Source organism: Hyposmocoma kahamanoa, unplaced genomic scaffold (assembly GCF_003589595.1).
Source record: "Hyposmocoma kahamanoa isolate Upper Pololo Valley unplaced genomic scaffold, ASM358959v1 232, whole genome shotgun sequence".
In the NCBI taxonomy this organism is placed as follows: Eukaryota; Metazoa; Arthropoda; class Insecta; order Lepidoptera; family Cosmopterigidae; genus Hyposmocoma; species Hyposmocoma kahamanoa.
The window spans coordinates 3,690,374-3,714,690 of NW_020653750.1; the positions used below are offsets into that span (position 1 = coordinate 3,690,374).

General features: G+C 35.7%; 1 protein-coding gene across 1 annotated transcript; it reads right to left on the reverse strand.

Annotated features, from left to right (window-relative positions):
- Positions 1–124: 124 nt before the first annotated feature.
- LOC113228587 (membrane-bound O-acyltransferase domain-containing protein 2) lies at positions 125–24,317 on the reverse strand. The gene is made up of 11 exons (XM_026461942.1): positions 24,218–24,317; positions 23,912–24,090; positions 22,651–22,790; positions 21,206–21,283; positions 19,030–19,121; positions 15,097–15,347; positions 13,995–14,121; positions 12,188–12,408; positions 4,568–4,768; positions 2,148–2,299; positions 125–2,014 (listed from the first exon to the last, which is right to left on the reverse strand). Exons 2-11 carry the CDS (start codon positions 23,990–23,992, stop codon positions 1,867–1,869), a joined length of 1,491 nt encoding a protein of 496 aa, XP_026317727.1. The 5' UTR covers positions 23,993–24,090; positions 24,218–24,317; the 3' UTR covers positions 125–1,866.

Consider the following 24,317-nt stretch of genomic DNA (forward strand, 5'->3'; position numbering starts at 1 on the left):
AGTTTATAAAAAAGAAACGCCCATCGTGAGCTTTTATTTCAACACAAAATATTAACACATAATATTTTATCGTGAAGCAATTTTTTTTTTTAGATTAAAGTAAATTAAATGCAATTAGTTTGTGATATAAAACATTTAAACAAAAAGATGTAATTACTGTACATCATGATATGAATAACCTCCACATAAAGCACAAGTTTTTGTAAGATATTTAACATAAATTATTATTTTTAAAAATGTGAAGACGTCAAAAGGTTTGATTTAGAGCGGAGAGAACATATTCCGGTATGAAAGTTCTGAGAATGTGTGCCTAACTTCTCTCTCCTCTGTCTGTAATATAAGATAACCTAGCGCCATTACCTGCTGAAAATTCGGTCGCGTAACTTGGTTGCTGTCATACCCCCAATTACATTTTGTTGAAGTGCTTTTTTATGATATCAAGCGACGCGATGAACAAGTTGTGCGCCTGGTGGAAAGCGACATACCTGGTATGTCGCTTACCATCCATGACTGTTGCAGTGCCACTCAGAGCTTTATAAATCGCAAAGATCTGGGGGCCTCTGAGCCTGTCATCTTGACACATAAGTTGACATGTCCCGTGTGCCTGTAATTTCACCACCAGAAGTTATTTTAAATGACGAAAGGTTTTTAAAGTGCCGTGTTGCGTCACTCTTATAACCCTGGCAAGTAGATGTAGCGTTGCCAGTTAATTCAAATTAAGTGGTAACACATTTTTGACGTGGTAACTTGAGTTTCCTTTATTGTCCTATCACGTGTAAGCATCACAGTTGTCGAAATCTCAAACACGTAATTTTGACCATCAACACTTCAAGATAAAATCTCATTGGAAAAATGAGTGTCAAAGTTTATAGTTTATATAAATTTTCAATAGTATCAATTTTCATTGGGTGTAACGCTTGGCTAAGTTGATCTACATTGTTTACCTTTAGATATGTTTTATCTTTCGCGACTATTTATGGCGCATGTACACCAAGTCGACAGGCTACCGGTGTAAATACTGACCTACGTGTAAATATAGACCTGAGTCGTCTGAAATCCATAGTTCGAAGCCCAAGTCGACCAAAGCGACTAGGTGGTAAATGCTATGGACGACACGATCGCCTTCGGCAAGCGATGATCGACCGCACAGGTTTCAACGAGTCTGTGGCCGCGTCTCAACTGCGTTACGCGTCCTGAGCAGTGTTGCGTAGAGTAGTTTGTGGGGAATTCACGAAACGCTGGAATTTTGTGGGGATTGGAATAATGTGACATTTGTACGTTTTACCATTTTACCCCATATAATGCTGATACATAGATAGTTTGATGCTTGTTGATAAAAAACATCAATTACGATGAATATTATTGATGTATTTTTTTGCAACATCGCACATTACTCGTTTGTATAGAAACACCATAAAAGTGTGCGATAAGTTCCCAAATTGTTAAATAGTTATTTGCATATTGTATGTGTTGCCATTTGCATAGATGTGGCAAAAAACAATGACCGAATAAAAATAAATAAATATGGACTGCTTTTTTAACTTTTTTTCTCGAGATTATTATGTGGGAAATTTTTGGTTAATGAGAACTTTGTAAGCGTAGACGGCAGATGACTCGGTGTAAATGGCGAGTCGACTGCGTTGTTTTCGGTAAGGCGAAGTAGTCTGCCGAAGGCGGTAGATGATTCGGTGTAAACGGCTAGTCGATTGCGTCGCCTTCGGCAAGGTGAAGTAGTCTGCCGAGGGCGGCAGACGACCCGGTGTCAATGCGCCATTAGCCTATTAAGACTGCGTGACCGTACTATTGTATATATTTTTATTAGAAATTTGCTTTAGCTACTATATTTAACTATATTTGTGTGTAAAATTATTTAATTTTCATGTCGCCGTTCGTAACCGGTGTGTTACGTGAATAGGAAGACTTCAAGGAAGTATCAGAGTTTTCTTTGCCGCCTCGTTTCTCTGGGATCAACAACGCGCCCAGGGCTATGAAATGAAGTGAATAGTAGAATTTGCTGAAACAAATAATGATAGTAAACTGTAACGTTAACGATTAAGTTACTGCTTTAAAATTACCAAGACAAATTATGATTAATGAACATATTGATGTGTAATTAAAAATGTTGTTTTAAATTTACAAATAGTTACCCGTAAAAAGCGAGAGACGGCGTCAAATGCAGCAGCACGAAGGGCACTGTGGCGTAAGTCATGCAGACGCGCGTCGTGAGGAATGTTACCACGTCGTAGAACACTTTCTTAGGCCTGCTACCCAGGAACATCGGACGAGCAACTTTGCGGATCTATTAAATACATTTTGAAAATATGTCGGTAAGTTTATAAGATAACAGTCTTAATGGAAAAGAAAAACACTGGAGATACTTGTGTAGCTGCATCATACATCCATAACGCATGGCGCGCTGGCCTACACTGAGCTGAGTGGTACGCGCGTCGCGCTTGCTATTTACATGAGTCGATCAGGGTTGTTGCGAATTTCAGCATCCGCATCGGCGGATAATCTGCATAAAATTAAAATATCCGCATTAATAGATGCTGGTATTCATTGCGAATGTTCGAGTCGTAACATGACCTAAAAGGCACGCTGGAATAATTTACAAATATTTTGTAATTATTATGATTTAATAATAATAAAATCATTGAAAAAATGTTTTATTACAATATCAAAGAAAATAGAAAGTTTTTTCATGTAGATAGATTTCGTAAGGATGTACATTTCCCGCATTTTTTTTAAACACAAAATCAGCATCTACTGATGCGTAAAAGACCTGCATCAGAAACAACCCTGGTGTCGATCCAGTCTTGTCGCTACAACTGTTACAAACACTCCGCGAGGATGGCGCCACTGAGACGATGTACACTCGCCATAACGCTACTAGTTAAAAGTCCTAAAAATATACTTCAGTAAATAATACGTTTTCAATAAACATTTATGATTCCTGATCTAGACACGGGTTTTACTCAACAAACCAAAGATATACCAACTAAGAAGCCTCCAAAGTGGAGAGCCCGACGTGATTAAACCGCCTGAGACGTGATTGCATCTCGAAATAGCTTCACAAAGCTCGCTAAGTACATTATAAAAATCTCTAACTAGAGTTAAATAAATAGTGTTATAGGGGAAGTTGAAAATAAACATCTTTATACTTAAGCGAAATTCGATGTAGAATAAGTGTCAACAAAGGAAAACGTATGATTTTTAGAATGTTTACCTAGACTGTTTTACAGTTACTACGACAATTTCAATATTTTCCCCCGAAATTAGATTAGGCTTTGATAATACTAATCTTGAAGTCATGTTTATGACAAATTTTATTTTTAAACTTATGAAATATGGCCTAATGATTATTTGGTTTGAAGCAAATTGATAACATTCGAAGTCGAGTACTAATTCTAGTACAGAATCGGCAATTGATGCTGTATGAGATATGTAGTAATTAATATAAAATAAAATCTCACAATTTTCTTCCTTTTCATCTACTATTACTACTAACTAGCACTAAGCATTAATATATATTAAACTAAATTACTTTATTCATAAATCATACGTATCGAAGTACCTCTGTACTTTACAAACTTTATTATAATTTGGCTAGGTGAAATATTATTACTAGATAACCCGAATTACCTGCTTACCTATTTGAATTCCATTCACAATTACGCGAGCAGGGCACCAAGTCTGTTAATTTTCTTCAAACCAATGGTTATTGTCATTTCATTGAGACTCCAGTAAGAGTATATTGCAGTTATGATAATATTTGTTATTCTGTTAAAATCTAGTTCCAATAGCAGTTGATTTCAATAGAGTGTCAGAGTCTTGATCGATGTTGCCTTACTAAACCACTATGGATATTAATATGCATATATCATAATTTTCATCTTGTTAGTTTCTTCTTGAAATTAAATAGCATTTTAGTAGCTGTAGAACTCCTTGTGAAAGAGCTTGTCCAGGGAAGTACTGCCACCTTACCTATTTCTACCGCCAAGCAGTAATGGTGTCATTACTGTGTTCCGGTTGTGAAGGGTGCTGGTGAAATTACAGGCACATGGGACTTGTCAACTTATTTCTCAGGGTGACGGGCGCTTAGACTTAAAGCTCTAAGTGACACTGCAACTGTTATAGGCAGGCGTGTCGCTTACTACCAGGCGCACGACTTGTAAGTCCCGTCACTTGGTATTATAAAAAAAAATCAAATTAAATATATACTAGACTATATCAACGACTGCCATCTACTCGCCATTGAAGGAAATATCAAAAAATTGCAATGGCAGTTGAATAGTAGCTTGACGGCTAGCCACTGACAAGTCACTACTTGTTAACTTATACCAAAAACCCCACGTACAAATCTTGCCATTGGCGCTCTATTGATAGACAACTGAAATGATTCAAAATTAGCAGAGGTGACACCCAAGCCGTGGTCAGAGCCAGCTTAAATAATGAGCATGGACAAAAAATGTTCTTTACACCTGCAATAATTGGTTGCTAGCAACGCAACGTTTTGTTATGAAATATGGCCGGACTATACAAATATTAGTTTAAAAAAATCCGTTACCTTCCGAGCAGCGACTGTAAAGATACCGCCAGCGAAGAAGGTGAGGTAGTACCCGGGATGAAAGCCATGCCACACGGCGGAAAGCGCGTAGACACGCGTGGTCCTCCACGCCGCATTGCCACGCTCGTAAGCCACGCCTCGCAGCCAGGTGTTCGTGTTCTTGTTCCATGAAGCCACTGCCGTTCGGAAGTTTTGGCTGAACTGGATAAAAAACATTTTAGTATAAATCGAGTTCTTAGGTTTTCGCGATTGTTACGCATAGGAAATGAAACTATTTTTCCGGATTTAAATCGCGTATATATTTGTTTTTTCAAACAAACCGACGTTTCTGGCCCTTTACAGGTCCCATGGTCACGGTTGACTGAGGTGGTACAGTCTTCAACCAGTTATGTCTAATATTAATGCAAACCACCCTATTTTTTCACTATAGTTACAATAGTTATTAATTAAATACCTTATTTCTAATTTTACAAAGAAAACATTTCAATTTACGCTACATCAAGTTTTACAAATGATTTTATCGAATGAATTTTTATTAAATTCAATTTATTATTAATTAATAATAGAAATTGGAATAAACTAAAACATTATTATATATAAATTATAATAACATAAATTAGTATTATATAAACAATACACACGAGATTTTAAACGACCGGAATTTGAGATAAGTGTGGAAAGTGAGCAAAGGGCCAAAGCTAAGTTGCGGGTTTTTAAAGAACTAATTTCTTCTGCCAATTCACAGTGGTAGAAGAAGTGACAGGGCTAGTATTTGATGTTCACACGTTAAATACTAGTCCTCAATATATTGTCGAAATACAACGACGTCAAATAAAAAGAAAATTACATTTTTTCGATACAAATTCCTCTACATTGTGTAGTCGGGTATAAAACATTTCGACTTTTGTAACACTTTTTAGATTACGATTAGGTGTTCGTAGAATCAAGAACCTGTCTACTGTGAACTGGCAACCGGTAGTATATCAATTTTGACAACTTTACAGGATGAAGAAATAATCATTTATATAGCATCTCTATGCTCGCGGGTTTGTCCTTGCAAGTTCGGTAATCGGTAAACAGAACAAAGGGAACATTGAAGCCATTGACCTACCAACAAATGGACGACGGGTCTAATACAAAAACCACGAAAAAAATGTCCGAAGTTAACCTATACAAACGTAGTGACATGTAACGAAATATAAAAACTAAAACATTTCATTTAAATTGTAACGTCATTGCAGTACTGCCTAATTTTGCTTGCAACAATTTAACGGCTCAAAAATACCATAATATTTGGCTTCGACTGAAAATTACTTGAACACAAGAGTAATGGAGTAGCCTTTATCGTAAATATTAATTAATTTTTATATATATTATTATGTCGAATTTTGTACAAATTCACTTAAAGAAATAATAAAGAGTTGGGCAGATACATACATACTAAATATTACTACAAATGTGAAAATAAGCGTGTACTATAAGAAATGTACCGATATTCCAACTAAACGTAAACTCAAATATCCGTAATTCCGAAAACCTATTTATAATAAAATCGTTACGCTTTCGTGTAATTTTATATATTTATTTAAACACTTTATTGTACCACAAAGTAACTTACAAATTTTCAGAAACAATTTAAACATTTGTGTACAAAGGCGAGCTTATGCCATAAAGAGATTTCTTCCAAATAACCTTTGAAAATCTGAGAGGAAAGTTGGTTTTTGGGGTGGCACTAAAAATAGATAAGTAAAGAAATGGAATATACTATACTCAATAAATACACAGATAAATTTAATGAATCAAATGTACAACGAATACATATATATTAAGTAATGTTTATACATTAATACATACAAAGTCTATAATAAAATGAATGCACAAAATAAAACTATAAATAAATATATCAAATGTAAATAAATATTTCAAAAGCTCTAACATGTGGAGTTTGAACAATCCCAAAACTTCAAAAGAGCACCCTTGAAAACCCGAACCGAAGGCGACTGTCTGACCTCGACCGGGAGAAGGTTCCACATACGGGCAGCATTTACTGTGAACGAGTTCGAATATTTTTGGGAACTGTGTTGCGGGAGGACGAGGGACAAATTGGTGCCAGAACGCAGGCGGTCACCCATAGCCTGACGGTATTGAAAACGCTCACGTAGACAGCTAGGTGAAGTGGGATGGAACAGGATTTTATAGAGGAAGCATAAAATGTGAGCATTTCTACGTAAACGAATAGGCAACAACTTCAACTCATCTCTAAACTTGGAAATGTGGTCGCACTTTTTCAATCCAAACACAAATCTGATACATTGGTTTTGCAGCCGCTCCAATTTATTAAGAAGGTCCTCCGAAAGATCAAGACAGGAGACGTTATCATAGTCCAGAATAGGAAAAAGAAGAGTGCGTATGAACATAAATTTGGTAGACAGAGGAAGAAAGTACTGCATCCGCTTGAGGGAATGAAGTGATGCAAAGATTTTACGACTCACATCGGCGACATGCTCCGACCAAGAAAGTGTCTGATCCATTATGATGCCCAAATTTTTAACTGAAGTGGAAAAAGGAATAATGGTGTCATTCAAAACTAAATTGGGCATCACCATAGACTCAAACTTGGAGATGGAATGGCGACTGCCAATAATTATGGCTTGGGACTTTTGTGCAATTAAAAGAAATCTGTAGCTCTTAGCCCAAACCGAAACCGTTTGTAGATCGGAATTCAATGTGCCGATAGCAGTAACTACGGGCCTTCAAGACGGGCCGCAGTATAGATTTGAAGGTCATCGGCATAAAGATGGAAAGAAGACGTGAGTGATGATGTAATTCCACCGATAAAGACTGAATAAAGTATAGGTGATAAAACCCCACCCTGCGTTCCGCCAGCCGTAAGGCTACACCAGTCCGAGTGCATGTCACCGGTCTTTACGAGCTGGGAACGACCAAACAAATACGAACGAAACCAGGATTCGACTAAGGGAGGTAGATTTAAAGTTCTGAGCACAGCAAGAAGCAAATTAAAATAAACAGTACTGAAAGCACCGCTGAAATCCAATAATGTGAGGACAGTAACTTTTTTATTTTCTATATTGAGACGAATGTCGTCAATGATTTTCACCAGAGCAGAAACCGTGCTATGGCCCGCTCGAAAACCAGACTGCAGATGGTTGAAAATATCGTAACGTAGGAGGTGGTCAGTGAGTCGATTATGGACATAGTGCTCAAGGATTTTGGACAATACAGGAAGTATGGAGATAGCGCTGTAATGGGAGAAAGAAGAAGGATTTTATTTTTTAGGGAGAGGAATTACATGGGCTTGTTTCCATACAGTGGGAAACACACCAGTGGAAAGGGAAAAATTAAGGATACGAGTGAGGATAGAAGCTACTGGGTCCTGTATTGGAGTGATCATATCAAGACTCAAACCTTCATTACCAACAGCCTTCGTGGTGACAGACTTAAGTATTTTCAACGCATCTGCTGTCGTAACCTTCCCAAAATCAAAAGAGTCTGAAGCAAGACAAGGTGCATTGGCCAGGACAGATATTGTTCGCGATTTTATGACAGAATCTAAACATACTGGGGAAGATGCAAAGTAGTCGTTCAGCGCGTTAAGATCGACATTGAAGGGAAAGACATGACCAGCTTTACCGATACCCAATGACTTCAAATATTTCCACATCTTAGTATGCGGACAACCTTCGATAGTGGAGTGAATATGTTTACGCCTGGCGTTCCTACAGAGCTTGATGCAGCGGTTACGTAACTCGATGTAGAACCCACTATTGATTTCGGTTGGATTCTTCCGCAATCTGATACGTGCTCTGTTGCGCCTCTCCATAACCTCCTTGATATCTGACGTGAGCCAAGGAGCGGGGAAATGTTTGACTCGGACAACTTGAAGTGGAGCATGCTTGTCAAAGATGGTCAAAATAATAGAGTTAAAGTTAAAAGCTCCGCTCCAAACACTAGCTCCCAATCAGAATTCAGCACATCATCAAAAAGGGCATTTTTGTCTATTTTACCATAATTGTGGAGCATTAAGGTTTTATGTCTGCGCTTAGGTAGACGAATTTTGAAAGAAGCATAAATTAAATCGTGTGAAGAAAAAGCAGCAGCATTAAACTGTCCATGAGAATCAACCAGCTCAGGAGAAGAAGTGACGATCAGATCAAGAAGGGAAGGTTGACCATTATGCGGAAAGTGAGTGGGACACAACTCGAGGCACTTCAAATAAAGTGAGTGGAAGAGTGAAAGCAACTTCCTCGATCGGCAGTCACTCTTAACAAGGCAGGTATTGAAGTCACCCATGAGTATAATATGTTCGTAGCGGGTACGTAGCTCAGGCAGAACCGACTCTAGTTGCTCAAAGTAGTCAACTCTTAGGTGAGGACTGTAAAAAACTCCCAGTAGGGCCCTAGTGTGGTGAAGAGTGACTTCCAAAAAAAGATATTCAGGAGAGTCCGCCGACGTCGGCGAGTCACCGACTGTGCTACGATCTCGTAGTCAATGTCTCTAATGATCTTATAAAATGTTCAACAATAACAGTTTTCTTTCCCTAAGGTACTTGCGTGAAACAGAACGTAACTAGTGTCAAAAAAATTATTAAATGACATTAACTGTCAACAAGCAGAATTTTAAACTTTTAGAAGTTACGCATAAAAATAAAAAAAGTAAAAGTGGGGTGAAATGAGAAAGTAATTTTGCTGGAAATTATTGAACCAAAAGAAATGCCAACAAGAAAACGATATACATTGCTTGCGCTACGCACTGGAGCCGAAAATTCGGCATATTATTTGGATTTCGTAGCTGCAGATCTTGTGGGGCGGGTTTTACTTGGAGGCCGGTTGGAAAGATCGTGTGCTCTCGATAGCGGAGGGTTAATCGAGTCACCAACGGCAGACCTTGAGGAGCTACAATCTGTGGCTGAGTTAGATAGATTTGACGGCGGCGTCGGTTTGCAGGTCGTGAAGTCCGATAACTCTGTCATAGTTGTGATCTTCTTTTTCGTCCCATCGGTACAAACCACTACGACTTTGCCATTCATAGTCCAGCAGCCCTTTATGCCAAGTCTTTTACGGGCTTCCACAAAAACAGCATGCCTACTGGCAGTGAGGAATTCAGACAGAGTTATACCAGTGCCTTTCAAGCCACGTATAGCAGCCCATACTCTCTGGCGCAGTTGATGGTCACAGAAACGTAGAAGTGTTGGACGAGGCTTTCCCATGGCCACATTCCTCCCCAGTCCGAAGCATACGGTTAGAGAAGGCTGAGATACTTCGCTTATTCCTAAGTTGTTACAACAAATGTCTAGAGCTTTTCTCATTGTATTCTCATCTCTTACTTCAGGCACACCGTGCAAGAGCAAGGTATTCGAACGTGACCTCATGTTAAAATCATCTAATGCCTGATAGACGAATTCCAGCTGTGATCTAAGACCTGAGACGGCCGTCCATATAAAAGATTTAAAAGTATGGAACTCACTGGAAACCACTGCTGAATCTTGTCTGGGAGATGCAAGTGAAGTCTTAAATATTTCCATTTTACTTGCAAAAAGGGCAACCAGCTCGTCCATGTTACTTCTCAGCATACTGATGTCGTCCATTGCTGGTTTTGTGTGACAAAACTTGTGTGTTATTTTTTCAACAGTGAAGTGGTTTTATGTGGTGAATGTTAGCTGGTGGCGAAACTGTCAATTTCTATAATGCATTTATAGCATGTAAGTCTAAAAATTTCAAAAAATACTATTTTTAAACGTAACTAAATAGGAGTATTAGATAAAGGCGTGTTTTTCGCTTTCGCCTAACCGCGTATCTTGTTTGTATATTTTAATGCTTTTCACAAAAACAAAATTAGTTTTTATTTTGTAATCTTTCTAAAAAAATACATTTGACATTATGAAAAGTCGAGCTAACGTTATTTCGGGCAAATGTATTTTCTGACTTCTAATAGGTAATCCCAAGCCGTAAAACGAGTACAACAATATTTTATTACTTATTGCTAACGTTTAATTAAAAATCATTTTAAAAATAAGATTAAAATCAAAGCGACTCTATAATTTCTTTGTTCTAAATATTTCAATCGCTTGTGGTTCGAACAATTGAAAATGACCAAGAAGTTTATATAGAAGCTTCTTGAAATTGACTTGCTTGCTTGCTTCTTTCCATCTTTTGCGCATGCAATGTGTAGAAAAAGGACAGTTAACAATTTGATTGTTTTGTGTGCTTTTGTAATTTATATTTACGATTCATTTATATATAAATTAAATACTATAAAACTGTACAAAATAACATTTTTAAATGAGAACTATGATAACACAATATATTTGTTTAGTGAAAATATGATAGAAAACCCTGTTTTTACACTTTACTGCAGTAATTTTTACAAGTTATTATTATATGGGACTGCATGATTGATAACCGCGCTGACAGTCGAACAAACGAAGACTGTTGTGCGATTGACGCTCTGTATGTGATTTTAACGCCCTATAGATGCGGACACTTTTAAGCGCGAACCCGATCTCCATTTATTGGTAGGTCAATGATTGAAGCTTTTATTTTACAACAATAGTGCAAAGGGAACATTTTAAGAGTTTTGTTTTCTTACTGTCCTTCTCTTAGGTTTTTCAAATTTGTTTCATAGTAATGACTTTGCATATCGTGGATAGTGCAATAACGCGTTACTAGCATTGGATTAGGAGTTTCCATTTTGGGAATTTAGTGGCCAAATCAAATCCGCGTAATTCAGGGGGATCTTTTGTTATCAGTCTGTAGACAACATAAATTAATGGTGACTGTGCAATTTCAGTCTCTCACCTGTAAAATTTGGTTTCGTGCAGTTACCGGGTCTTTTACCAATAATACATACGCGGATTTGCACTATTCCCGACGATATATCATTTTCAATTTTACTATTGTTTTAAAGCGCTTAGGGCGCAATTAGTGCGTTAACATAGTATTATGTCTACACTATGACTGTTTCGTTTCTTCAATCACGAATAGAATGAATAATGATAATATTTTATTCATTGCTACGGCTAAAGGGCTGTTATTTTTTTTAAATACGAATTGCCACGTTATAATGTACATATGTAATTATTTATATCGTTTCAATCCATTGTGTACAGAAAAAGTAAAGATACAGGTCAGTTACCTGACTATAAAGTTTATTTTACAGCAACTGTGCAAAGGGAACATTATAAGATTTTTACTATACTCTTTGCATGTAGCATAGCATTTAGTTTTAAAGCGCGTAGGGCGCAGTTTGTGCGCTGACATAGTATTATGACTACGATAATGACTGTTTCGTATCTTGAAAATAGAATGAATATTGATATTCTATAATGAATATTCGTATCCTCCATGATTCATTGTTAGCGTTAAAGCGCAGTTAAATTATTTAAATACGAAGTACCACATTATAAAATACATTAGGTAAATATTGAGCATAATTAAATAAATAAACAACTAGAGACGGTAAATGGCAAAAAAGGTGTCTGGGCGTACATAAGTCCCTAATTGATTTTTTAAATACTATTGTTGTGGTAAATAGGATAAAGTTCAATTTGAATATACAGCGTCAAACCCACCCCGCTTTTGACATTGCGCAATGCATGCTTACCTCAAAACCAAAAACGTCAATGTTCGACATCTTGTCCCATTTCGGCGTGCCATCAGTGTCGTATCCGTTGAAACCCATGCCGGAATTGTTGCAAATTGCTTCGGAGAGAAGCCAAGCATGGTAATACTTGCAACGCACCACTAATGTCGAAAGGTACGCGTACCACAGAAGGTACAGAGCTGACCACGACCGGGACATCTCGGAACCAGGATCAGTTAGTTCTACAGGTACAATATACATTATTTAAAAATGGTTTTTGAAAGTGTGTGATATGATTCGCATAATATATATCAAAGACTTTATATATAAGCTTAACGTGCTCTTGACCCTGTACGAACTTAGTACTTGTACGAACGTACTTTTTACAAAACTTTGAAGATGTGGCTAATTAAAAAATGTTTTTACAGTTTAAAAGATTTTTTCAGCTACAAGCAATGTGAATAGATATTAATTAACTTAAATTAATGGATTAATAACATCGAGTATATAACCAGAAATAAAGACGAAATAGGGGCCATCTATCCCTGGCAACTCATCAGGTAAATGGGCCTTATATCACTTTTAAATATCAACTCTCGTTTGTGCTGAAATTTATTTCAATTTCATAATTAACGTATACTTTAAATATACTTTAAACATTGCACGCCCGTAGCGGATAGATTGTGAGGACTGCAATTTTGTTCATAAGACCTCAATGTTACCACAGTCAGACAATAAATGAATTCTATTCTATTGTAAAATACAGTGAGATCATAGAAAACTCATATGTTACACTTACAAATTTATGAAGTATAATAACAATAAGATTCTTAAGTCCCTGTTAAAACAAAACTGTTATGTTTTTGTGTCGCTAATTAGTTACATGTTTACAACACAAAACATGTTTGTCTTTGTAAATATTCATGGCAATAAAGCGAACGCTGTTTTTAAATGTAAAATTTGTTGACAGTTTGGCATGAGTTTCTATATATATTCTTCTATAGCGTAATAACTTTTAAATGAGGCTATCAGCGCAAAAGTGGTAAAAAGATTTTTTTTAGTCCATCATAGCAGCATTGACCTCAAAAAGAGCGTAAAGTTGCAATCTAATTTAAATGGAAACAAACTGCTACTCTTCAAAAGACCGATGTCTTATTCGCTTCTACGTTATTCGTGAATATGTCGTCGGTTAAAAGGTAAAAGGTGAGTTTTACCCACAGGCTTATAAATGGTATAAATCTGTGGGTAAAACTCACTAAGTCCCATTTTGATCAAAAAGGAGTTTTACGGTCGTATTCCAGAACTCTACTCAATGCTCAAGTCAGGACTTGAGTATGATTTAAAGCACTAAAAATCATACTCAAGTCCTTGCCATTAGGGTCGTATTTCCAGTGCTTGAAATCGTACTCAAGTCTGCTCAAATCCTGACTTGAGCATTGAGTACAGTTCTGAAATACGACCCTTAGAGTTTTTTCTACTTTTGTTCGATCGGGAAGAACATCTACGACAAATTTAGTAAGTGCGTAGTGTCCTTCACTATAAAACTGCATTTCGAAAAATGTGGATACAATAATGTTATAATCCATTTACAGGTAAAACACAAAATCTTAATTATCGCCATTAATCGATTTAGCTTTAAAGTGAGTTTTACCTTACACCGACGATATTACACACGATATATAATACATACTGTTATATAATTATATTGGTAACTATATATTTTTTATTTTAGAGTCAACAGTGCGATTTATTTATTTCTAGTGTAACGATTCATAAGTTATGAGAAAAATAAATGTAAATAGTCTATGTAATTGTGTTTCAAACACACCTTCGAAAACTGTAATGGGGTATTTTTTGGCTAGCGACAAATAAAGTACAGCAGCCGACACGGATCCAAATACTTTGTAAAACACAGCTCGTCGAGGTGAAGGCTCCGATCCGCTTAGTTTGTCCTCCTACAACAGTACATCATCAACTCCTATACGTCTCATTGCTAGTTTACGAGTTTTCTCTAAGGCCGGCCATATACAGGTGGAATCCTGTTTCGAAATTCCGTTTCGGAATTTCGGCAAAACCACACAAATCACGGACTTATCACACACATACAGTGCTATTTCGTTCCAAAGTTTTTCCGATTCGAAATTCCGTATGGTGGCTTGTGCATTTACAATTCCGCAAGGAAAAGCCGTTGCGAATGCAAGTCTTCCATAGATTTTGTAGGGCCGCAACACACAGTCGTAAATTCCGTACGTATTTTCGCTGCAAGAACATCTCTTGTTATTCCGAACGGAAATAAACATGTGTGTGATGTATATACGGAATCTCGAATTGATATTCCGAAACGGAATTCCGACTGTATGTGGCCGGCCTAAGTAGGGGGTTTTAAGCCGTTGTTCACCACGCTGACACAATGCGGGTTGAAACGTTAACATCACAAGTCTTTGAAGAGTACTGCGAACCATCATATACACACAAAGGAGGCAAGAGCTGTCTGAACTGGGTTATCACTGCTCTGCTACAATAATACACACTATCTAGTCTCAACAAATTATAAGGTTAATTGGACATTCTTTATATTTAGGTAAATGTTACCAGAAACTTAAACATACTCCAAGTAATATTAATTTTATAATATTCAATCATGACATTTTTACTACTATGATATTTATATTTTCTGGGGAAACTAGTCTGTTATTATAATTATTATTGATACAAAGATCGAACAAACATAAAGACAAAATCCTTTGATCTGCGTCTGTTGCCACGGTGAGGCAGTCATTATGAAAGAATTTTTCTTTGTATTTGTTCGACTTTTGTATCAACAATAATCCAAGCAGCTAATTAGTCCGTGAAGTTATTAATTAATAATGTAGTGTTTGATAAAAAAAAAGTGGTCAATGATACAAAGATAATGCATGGTGCGTTCTTACCCCGTCAACGCGACCGCCTTCAATAAACTTTATGTAATCTGCGTAAAAAACAACGGGTCCACACATAAGCGTTTGGAATGCCAACATGTAGGCAAAATACTCTAAAGGAGATGGCGTTTTGTCAATCCTCGCCAATTTAACACATGTGCTTTCGCTACTTGGTGTTGCATTAGTTCCTTTCTTTTCACTATAGCTGTCCTGCAGCGCATATGCTAGTGAGGTAACTCTTTGCGTTATTACCATGAGGGGACCTGAAAAAGAAAACACTTAATAGCACAGATATCTACGCTCTTATTTTAGTGAAGTCATTTCTTATGGATAAGATTTAGCATTTGAGCGCCAATTACTTTTATTGAATCATAGGAGAACAGGGTGAGCTTTACACTCTTAACCTGTAAATTGAGTAGCAGGCCTGTAATCGCTCAGGTGACCACGTAATCCAACCGTACCAAATAACCAACTTACCTACGTTACCTACCAACGTACAATTTATATTAAAAATATGTATATATTATATAAAATACATCTGTATTAAGCTGTCCTTGATGGTACAGAAAACTACAGCTTTCTGATAGATCTCAGCCAATCACAGCGGCCGTTTCAATTCGGGTTATATTTTTGCGTTCATTTGCAAATACACGCTCACATGATTAATTTTCTACAAATATATAATTTTTTAACATGGTTGCCAATAACCCGGTGAACTACCGTGTTGTGCTAAGCAAAATGAATGGCATTAAGTCCGCCGTAAGTACTGTTTAGTCTGGAATAAAGTTTAAATAAATAAAAGAAAAAATAAAAAGCATGCACTTATTTTGTTATTACGGTTTTTGTTCATTATATCTGCTCTTGGTTATTTTCTTATATTGGTATGAATGTTTGCTTTGGATTTACCAACGAAACTTAATTTAGTACTCAAAACTTTCATGGATAACGTATAAAAATTAAAATAACGATTATATTTTCATTTATTTATTATTATTAAATCGCAGTGTTTTTCATATATTATATACCATACTACATACTATGCTATATACCATGTTATGTATCTAGTACATAACTGTACAGACTTCGGAAATTCTGATTTTTTACTTTCCTACTAACCGATGGACAACCTAATCACCCTGTACAAATAAATTCGAGTACAACCTAAAGCATTATTTACTACATTATATTCTTTATTGCACCAAACAAAAACAAAAGGAATATTAATTATACAAAACGTGAGCAAATATCTCTTCCAGCCAAACATAGGCAGTGAGGGCAGAAGTAATAAGTGGGCAACAGCGCGCAAGATAGAAATAGAGAGCAATTATATTAAACTATCAGATAAATTCAATAGATACCGATGCTTCCATAAGTATTTTAAATGCATACAATCAATAAATACAATATATATTTTAAACATAGGTATACAGGGTTACAGGAAAAGTCGTGCTAGATCCGTTAAGAGCGTGGAGTACTCATCATTTCTGACTTATTTTACTACGAAACACCCTACCCTAAACTTAACCCTTTTCGAGATATTTGACTTTTATTTTTTTTATTCAAAATTGCCGATTTTTAGGCTACTAAATTTAATTTTGTTTATTTTGTGTGTCTTATTATTATAATTATTGCATTTTTACATGTGTGATAAGATGCTTTAGGACCTCAATCATTAAAATAGTGAATAAGTTAAGTCAATACGCCGTAGTAGAAAAGAGAAAGTTAAGAAATTTAAAAAAAAATTAGAAAGTTTATTTTTCTCTAAGGGATATCTAAAAAAAATATTATGGCAGTTGATCGGCAGATAAGTTATAAAATATCTACGTTTCATCAGCTATCTAACAAGGTATAACAATCTAGGGTTTTTTTTAAATGCATTGAAAAAACTTAGTTTCATAGGCGATAGTGGAGGAGAAAATTAATACTTAGCCCTAAAAAGTATAACAAAACAATAGGTAAGCATGCAAAGTATTTATTAAATCAGGTTTTCACACAACTTTTTGTTATTCTACAGTTCATGTTCAACAGGGCCGCCTCTGTTTCTAATACATTGTCGCATTCTTCTACGGAGACCAGTCTTCACTACTCCAGTGGTCAACGTTGTCCTCATTTGATTTGCTGCATCCACAATCCTTTCTTTAAACTCTTCCACAGACGAAACTGGATTTGACTCGCTGTAGACAAGACTTTTCATGCGCCCCCACACATGAAAATCCATGGGGGTTAGGTCTGGACTTCTTGCTGGCCATGGCAACGGCCCACCTCGTCCTATCCATTTGTTTGGATAATTTGTGTCCAGCCAGTCTCTGACACTTCTCCTGAAATGGGCAGGGCAGCCATCATGTTGGAACCACATGTCCCTGATCAAGTTGAGTGGCAGATCATCCAGCAAATCACTCAAGTTCTCAAAAAATTTTCGTAACTTTCCCCATTTAGATTGTCCGGGAGAAAGTAAGGTCCAATCAAATTATTGGAGATAATACCCATCCACACATTCACGCTGAATCTTCGTTGGGAACCCTTCACTCTTTTCTTATTGGGATTCCTAAGTTCTTTTGGGGCCCAGTAATGCGCGTTGTGATAATTAGTTATGCCATCTTTATCAAATTTGGATTCATCTGTCCACAAGATATTTCTTAGAAAATCTGGGTCTTCTACGTCAGCATTTAGCATAAATCTGCAGAAGTCCAACCTTCTCGCGGGGTCTCCTTCTTCAATAGTGTGTACGGGTAATGGTACGGGTATAGGCCAGCAGTATGCACTGTAAACCACACTCTCCATTGCGAAAGTCCCAGATCACGGGCAACAATATTAGTGGAAGTAGTCGGATCCGCTCGAAAGCGTTGCACTATCTCATTGTCCTGTTCTTCGTCGTCATTAATTCGTGGTCTGCCCATGTCTGTATTTCGTCTCAAAATAGAGCCAGTTTCTCGAAGTCTCAAAAACAGCCACATCCGGCACTCGACGACCGGGGAATCGAGCTATGTATTCGTTGCGAGCTTGCGCAGACACACAATCGCAGTATCCGTAACAAATAAGCATATCAGCATATTCCTCAGGTGTGTACGACGTCATCTTCAACACTTCCGTAGCACAAGTACAAATCAAAGTCCGGTTAACAAGCACAGTAGTCACAAATCGGAAAAAACAGTCCAGAATCACAGCCAAGTCAAGAAAAAGAGCAAAACGATATCACATCTACTATGTACGAAGCACAAAAGCAGACTGACAAACAAAACAATATCCCGTGATATCTCTACAATATTTTTTCTTTCATTCGCACCTACATAAACCGTCGCTTGTCTCACTCGCACGGTGCGTCTTAACTTAAGGACAATAGGCGCGGGACCGTTAGAACTGCTACCTGGAGCGTCCCAACTAGTTTTTTTTCCACGAAATGCAATACAAATCCTAGATTGTTATACCTTGTTAGATAGCTGATGAAACGTAGATATTTTATAACTTATCTGCCGATCAACTGCCATAATATTTTTTTAGATATCCCTTAGAGAAAAATAAACTTTCTAATTTTTTTTTAATTTCTTAACTTTCTCTTTTCTACTACGGCGTATTGAATTAACTTATTCACTATTTTAATGATTGAGGTCCTAAAGCATCTTATCACACATGTAAAAATGCAATAATTATAATAATAAGACACACAAAATAAACAAAATTAAATTTAGTAGCCTGAAAATCGGCAATTTTGAATAAAAAAAATAAAAGTCAAACATCTCGAAAAGGGTTAAGTTTAGGGTAGGGTGTTTCATAGTAAAATAAGTCAAAAATGATGAGTACTCCACGCCCTTAAAGGATCTAGCACGACTTTTCCTGTAACCCTGTATACAGGGTAGTCGTTATGTGTGCCCAGGCGATTATTCCGTAATACATAACACACTTAACGATTACATCCTGTATATTTACAGACATAAAATAAAGTCTTACCTGTTATATCAAGTGAATAGTCTGCAGTGTGGTATATCTGACGATGTAAATGCAGACACGACAAATATATCATAGAAGTCGCCAATATAACGCTGTAACAAAGACCATTATAAAAGACAAATACATTCAATGGCTCTCTAGGACGTCGTAATAATAATAATGTGCCAGATTCATCAATCATCACACAAATTACTCAGGCAATCTCTCAGGCAATTCCCCGTACTATACGTACCATAGATACACTGTTAATATAGAGGCAAGCACTACCCAATATACCCTGACCGGGATCAATTTAGAAAATAGTCTTTAAATTGGTTTCACATGAGATCATAGTTATGATATTGTAAAAACGGACATGTTACTTTGAAACCCTGAATTGGTGGGAGTAGTATTCATCTTTTACTTTCTTTCATGTTCTCGGTAGAAAAAATGTATCATAAAAACATGGCGAGGATGCAGTTTAATCTTATTTCTTATTAATGAGACAACATCACATTCTTTGATCCCAAAGTAAGTAACTAAAGCACTCGTGTTATGGAAATCGGAAACAACGAACAGTATCACAAACACCCAGACCCGAGACACCATATAAGTTAGTTTTTCTACATTGACCAAGTCGGGGATCGAACTCGGAACCCCACAGATGGCGACCGCGGAGCGCGTCAAACAGTGTCACGTCATACATTCATCGTAAACGTAAGGTCTTCTGTGTAAAAGAGACGATTCATACAGGAAGGTAGCCATGAATCTAATCATGTCATTCCAGTAATCTGATACATCCACCCCGCAGACCACCTTCGGTTTTCCTTGCATTTCATTGTCTCGTACTTTTATTATTAATTTTATAGTAAGCCAGTAAGTATGTACTTAGCGGATTCTTTAAACGTTCCATTATCTAGGCATCTTACTGGAAAACCGGGCAGGTGAAGATTTGTATTACGATAAAATAATGTGGTATCGCAAAAAGATGTAATACCTTTTTCAATTACGATTGCGAAATATACTGAAAAACGATAAAAACTATTGAGAAATGCATTACTGAACAATAATAATACGTATGTTCGTATAACTTGCAAATCTCTGGTCATAAAATTATTGAAGCTACGAAATTCCTGTGTGCTAAATAAAGAAATATATAACCAATAGCAAATTAGTCTTAGAACATCGCTTGTAATTCCGTTCAATACAACGAGTACATTAAAAAACAACGTGTTCACTGTATTTGCAAGTTATAAACGACGTAAATTCATTTGACTATGTTAATATAAGTCAACTATAAAAATAATACGAGGCCGTAAACCTTGCGAATCCCGCTAGGTTTATACACAATGTACTTTTTGTTTAATGTATTAAAAAAGCAATAATTCCACGGTGGAAATTTGAAATCTCGTAATGAAAAATGTCCCGTACTACAAAATATCGCTTACGACATTTCAAAATTCGCTACTTTGACGAAATTATTACCTTTATATCGACTATGGAAATTTGAAATGTCCTAAGAGACATTTTATCGTAAGGTCATTTTCCCTTAATTACACTTAATTTCCAAAAACAATACACAAGATGTCTATGAAATAGATTAATAATAACGCACACACTCATAACCCCGCACTAGAGAAACCCTACTGTATAGCGGGTGCCATGGACACACACATAGACAATCACAAATTACACCCAAACTCACGAGAGAAATAAATGTAGGCCATACAAATATTTCTCCCCGTCAGGTAATCGAACCTGGGACCTCTGCGTGGCAGTCACTAAGACGTGTAGCGAATCAAAGCAGTCGCTACAGCAAAACCGTTTAACATCTTTTTAAGACTATTTAAATGAACATTGGTAGCCAGTGAGAAGTTGTTCGACAGACAGTTCGAATATATAGTTTCACCATATATCTTCAATTTGTAACTTACATACATTTGTGAATTTTAGTGGCAATATCTAACTAACTAACAGTGATGAAACTTGCAAGGTGAAAAAGATTTACAAGCTTTGTGAAAGTGGAGGCTAAATACTTTCCTTAGAGGAGACACGTAACGGCAAAATTACATATTTTGTTTTTAACGTTAAGTCGCTAAATTCTCAGATAAAAACCGAAACTCAAAATTTTTGGCTTAATAGAATATTAAGACTATAACAAATTTTCATTCGATCATGCCTTCTGAATAATACTTACTTTCCCATGTGATGATGAGGTACCACTCTCAGCAATGTGTAGTTCAGCATTGGAAGTACAGACATGTGTATAGATTGCCTGAAAAACATTCGATATGCTAAGAAACCTTTGCAAAATGTATACATTAGAACGTAAAAGGTGGCATGTACATGACATGCAAATTGGTTAAAAAACAAATATTACGAATACAGCCTCGAAAGCTACATGTTGCCGTCTATAATATGTAGATGTAAAACAGCTGAGAAAGGCAAGTGATATTTATTGTTTCACTTGAAAACACGCAATACCAGTTAGTGTCGATGGATGTTCATTGTTGCCATTTGATAAGCGTTTGTATACTATTCCGTGTTATGATGTATCCATATTGTTTGAAAGGAAAATAATATTTTTATCAAAACATTACGCTACCTCAACCCTGCACAGCTTTTAAGACGAAAAAAAATAATAGTACGCTGTTTGATTAAAGTTTAGTTGAATAGATTACTACTAATAACAGTTTAGTGGACTATATAGTATCAGGTTATCAAAGCTTTGATAAATCAATTATGTAAACATTAGTCCCCTCTATATAATATGAAGTAGCAGTTAAAAATAGAAGCACTACTAGAGTTTCTAATTTATCTAGTATACTATACATATAAACATTGTATATAAACATTGTAAACAATGGCGTAGATAACATTCTTATCTTGCTTCAGAAGTATAATAAGAAATTATCAAAAACTGTTAAAAACATATTACTTCATATTTGGTTTCTACATGCATAGATATTAGTTTGGCGTAGGCATTTGTATCTTTATTGAGTGTCGGATGGTATGTATGACTAATACTCGTATGACGCAAATAGGAACGGTCTGATGACCAAATGAATTTATTGCTTAAGGAGGAAAAATTAATATTCACTATCAAGTTGTTAGTACTAAAAATAAAACCATAGTTACTTTAGTTTTGGTAGTGTCAAAATTATATCTAATTATATAATCAATGACAAGGTCATTATGTGAGTTTCGTTTTTTTATGCACTGCAGTTTCATACCTATTGTGTCATATATATGTGTGTATTCATATTGGACTATATATATATTATCATTGGACTGTGTTAAATAGCAGATTCAATAAACTTATTGTGTAAATATGACTGTATTTCGTTTGGTTTTTAAACAAATTAAGTATAAACCTTATCTAATACAAAATTAGAAAACTAAAAATAATTAATTTAGGGAATTTGAACTTAAATGTGAACTAAATTGAAAATATATTATTTATTGTATTAACCTTTTACATTGAAATACAACAAACAGGGATATTAATTGTTAAGCCATTAGATAAAAAAGATTATAAAAATACTGGAAAAAATTTCTACACAATTCACGTTAAGTTCCATTCGCAATATTTGAGATTACATTACTACGCAGACTGATCTATTATAACACAGTAAGACTTACTTTCCGAAGCAAAAATATCCCATAATCAGACCTATAATAAGGCACACAGAGTGTCGAAATTCGGGCGAAGCAAGTCTCAATGGTTTCCGAAACAGACGGGCCAGGCATAGTGCAGCTAATTGTGCAATCAAAAAATTAACCTAATGGAAGAAAACATAATGTTATCAATTTTGAAATGTGCTAGTTGTGAGACTACTACAAAACTTAGTATAATTCACAGAAATAATTTTGAAATGTAGTAATAAATGTTATATTTAAATAACTAAGGCCAATATTAATAAATTCATCTCACTCAAGTGTGGAATTGATATGAAGACCTTACTTAAGTCATATAAATTATCACTTGAGTGTCATTCAACAATTCCTCAAAGTACATACATTGAGAGTTGGTAAAATTTCCACATTACTTAGCGCTTAAGCTACCACTTAAGATGGTATTTAAGGCTTAATAAATAAAGTGCAAGCTCTTGGTCATATAAGATGGTAACATCCAAGATGAAAATACTTAGAACCTCTTTTAAGAGGAAACTTTGAAATGTATTTCGAGATCCTGAGTGACTTCTAAGCCATTACACACTTAATAAGACTGGGAGCTGAAAAATTTATTAAGCCATCATTTTATATCCTAGAAACGCAGTGTCTGTAATGATTTTTGTACGGTAGCAACCTAGTACCACACAATGTCTCTAACATGCAGCTGTGTTATCTTCCAACATTTAAAAATTTTAATTTATAAAAATTTTTTCACCAAAACCATTAAGAACACCATGTGTCTCTAGGACTCGAGTTTGAGGAAAATAAAAATACCTAAAATTGGTAAAACTGCATTTTTCTATAAGCTATTTAAATAATTCATGAGGAATAAACAATTCACGAGGAACAGTGCCTTGGATCTCAATTGTAAGATTTTTAGTTAGAAAAAACTGCATTGCAGTATTTATACAATACTGTGTAATAACAAATTGACTGATAAATTTCAGTACATAAAATGTTAATATACTGTTAGATAAATAATATTAACAAAATTATTTACTGGTGTCAATAATTTTAAATAATATATAAAATACTAAAAATAATGTTTTTAAATGGAACTCTACAAAGCACAAAATAAAACAGAACATGTATTTAACTATATTTTTTGTTTACTCTATCATACCTACCTCTTGGCATAAACAAGCCCTCCTACAAAATATTAGATAATGTCTACAAACTAGGTGATGCTACAAATATATAGAACCTACCTGAACGGTGGTATACTTACAAGATCTATTGGAAGACCGAGGCGGTGTGATATGAATAGGAATAATTTGCTGCCGTCGTAGTAATCATAATAAGCCGACATCCTGGACTCCGGCGTGGTATTGAATAACACAGATTATTTACTCCACCAATTCTCAGACTCGATTTATAACCAACAGTATCACTTTCACTGTCCTAAACCTGAAATATTGACATAGATTTAGCTTCGACGAACGGACAATGAATATCACTGTAGATAAATATTTATATAATGTGATTACGATTTACTATAATAACTGACATACGTATTTTTTTCTAAATATAATACCTGACCAGTCTAGGAATATATCAAATAATATATTTTGATTTTCGAATCATTTCATCCAACCGCAAATCACAACAAATTACAATCAATCATAAATTCAAAC

What these genes read in the sequence shown, in the direction of transcription:
- LOC113228587 (XM_026461942.1), bottom strand. Translation starts at nt 23,992, where the DNA reads ATGTCGGCTTATTATGATTACTACGACGGCAGCAAATTATTCCTATTC. An exon ending in TTGACGTTTTTGGTTTTGAG is followed by an intron (nt 4,769 to 12,187) that starts GTAAGCATGCAT and finishes TTTTTTATCCAG; the next exon opens with TTCAGCCAAAACTTCCGAAC. An exon ending in TTACAGTCGCTGCTCGGAAG is followed by an intron (nt 2,300 to 4,567) that starts GTAACGGATTTT and finishes TGTATTTAATAG; the next exon opens with ATCCGCAAAGTTGCTCGTCC.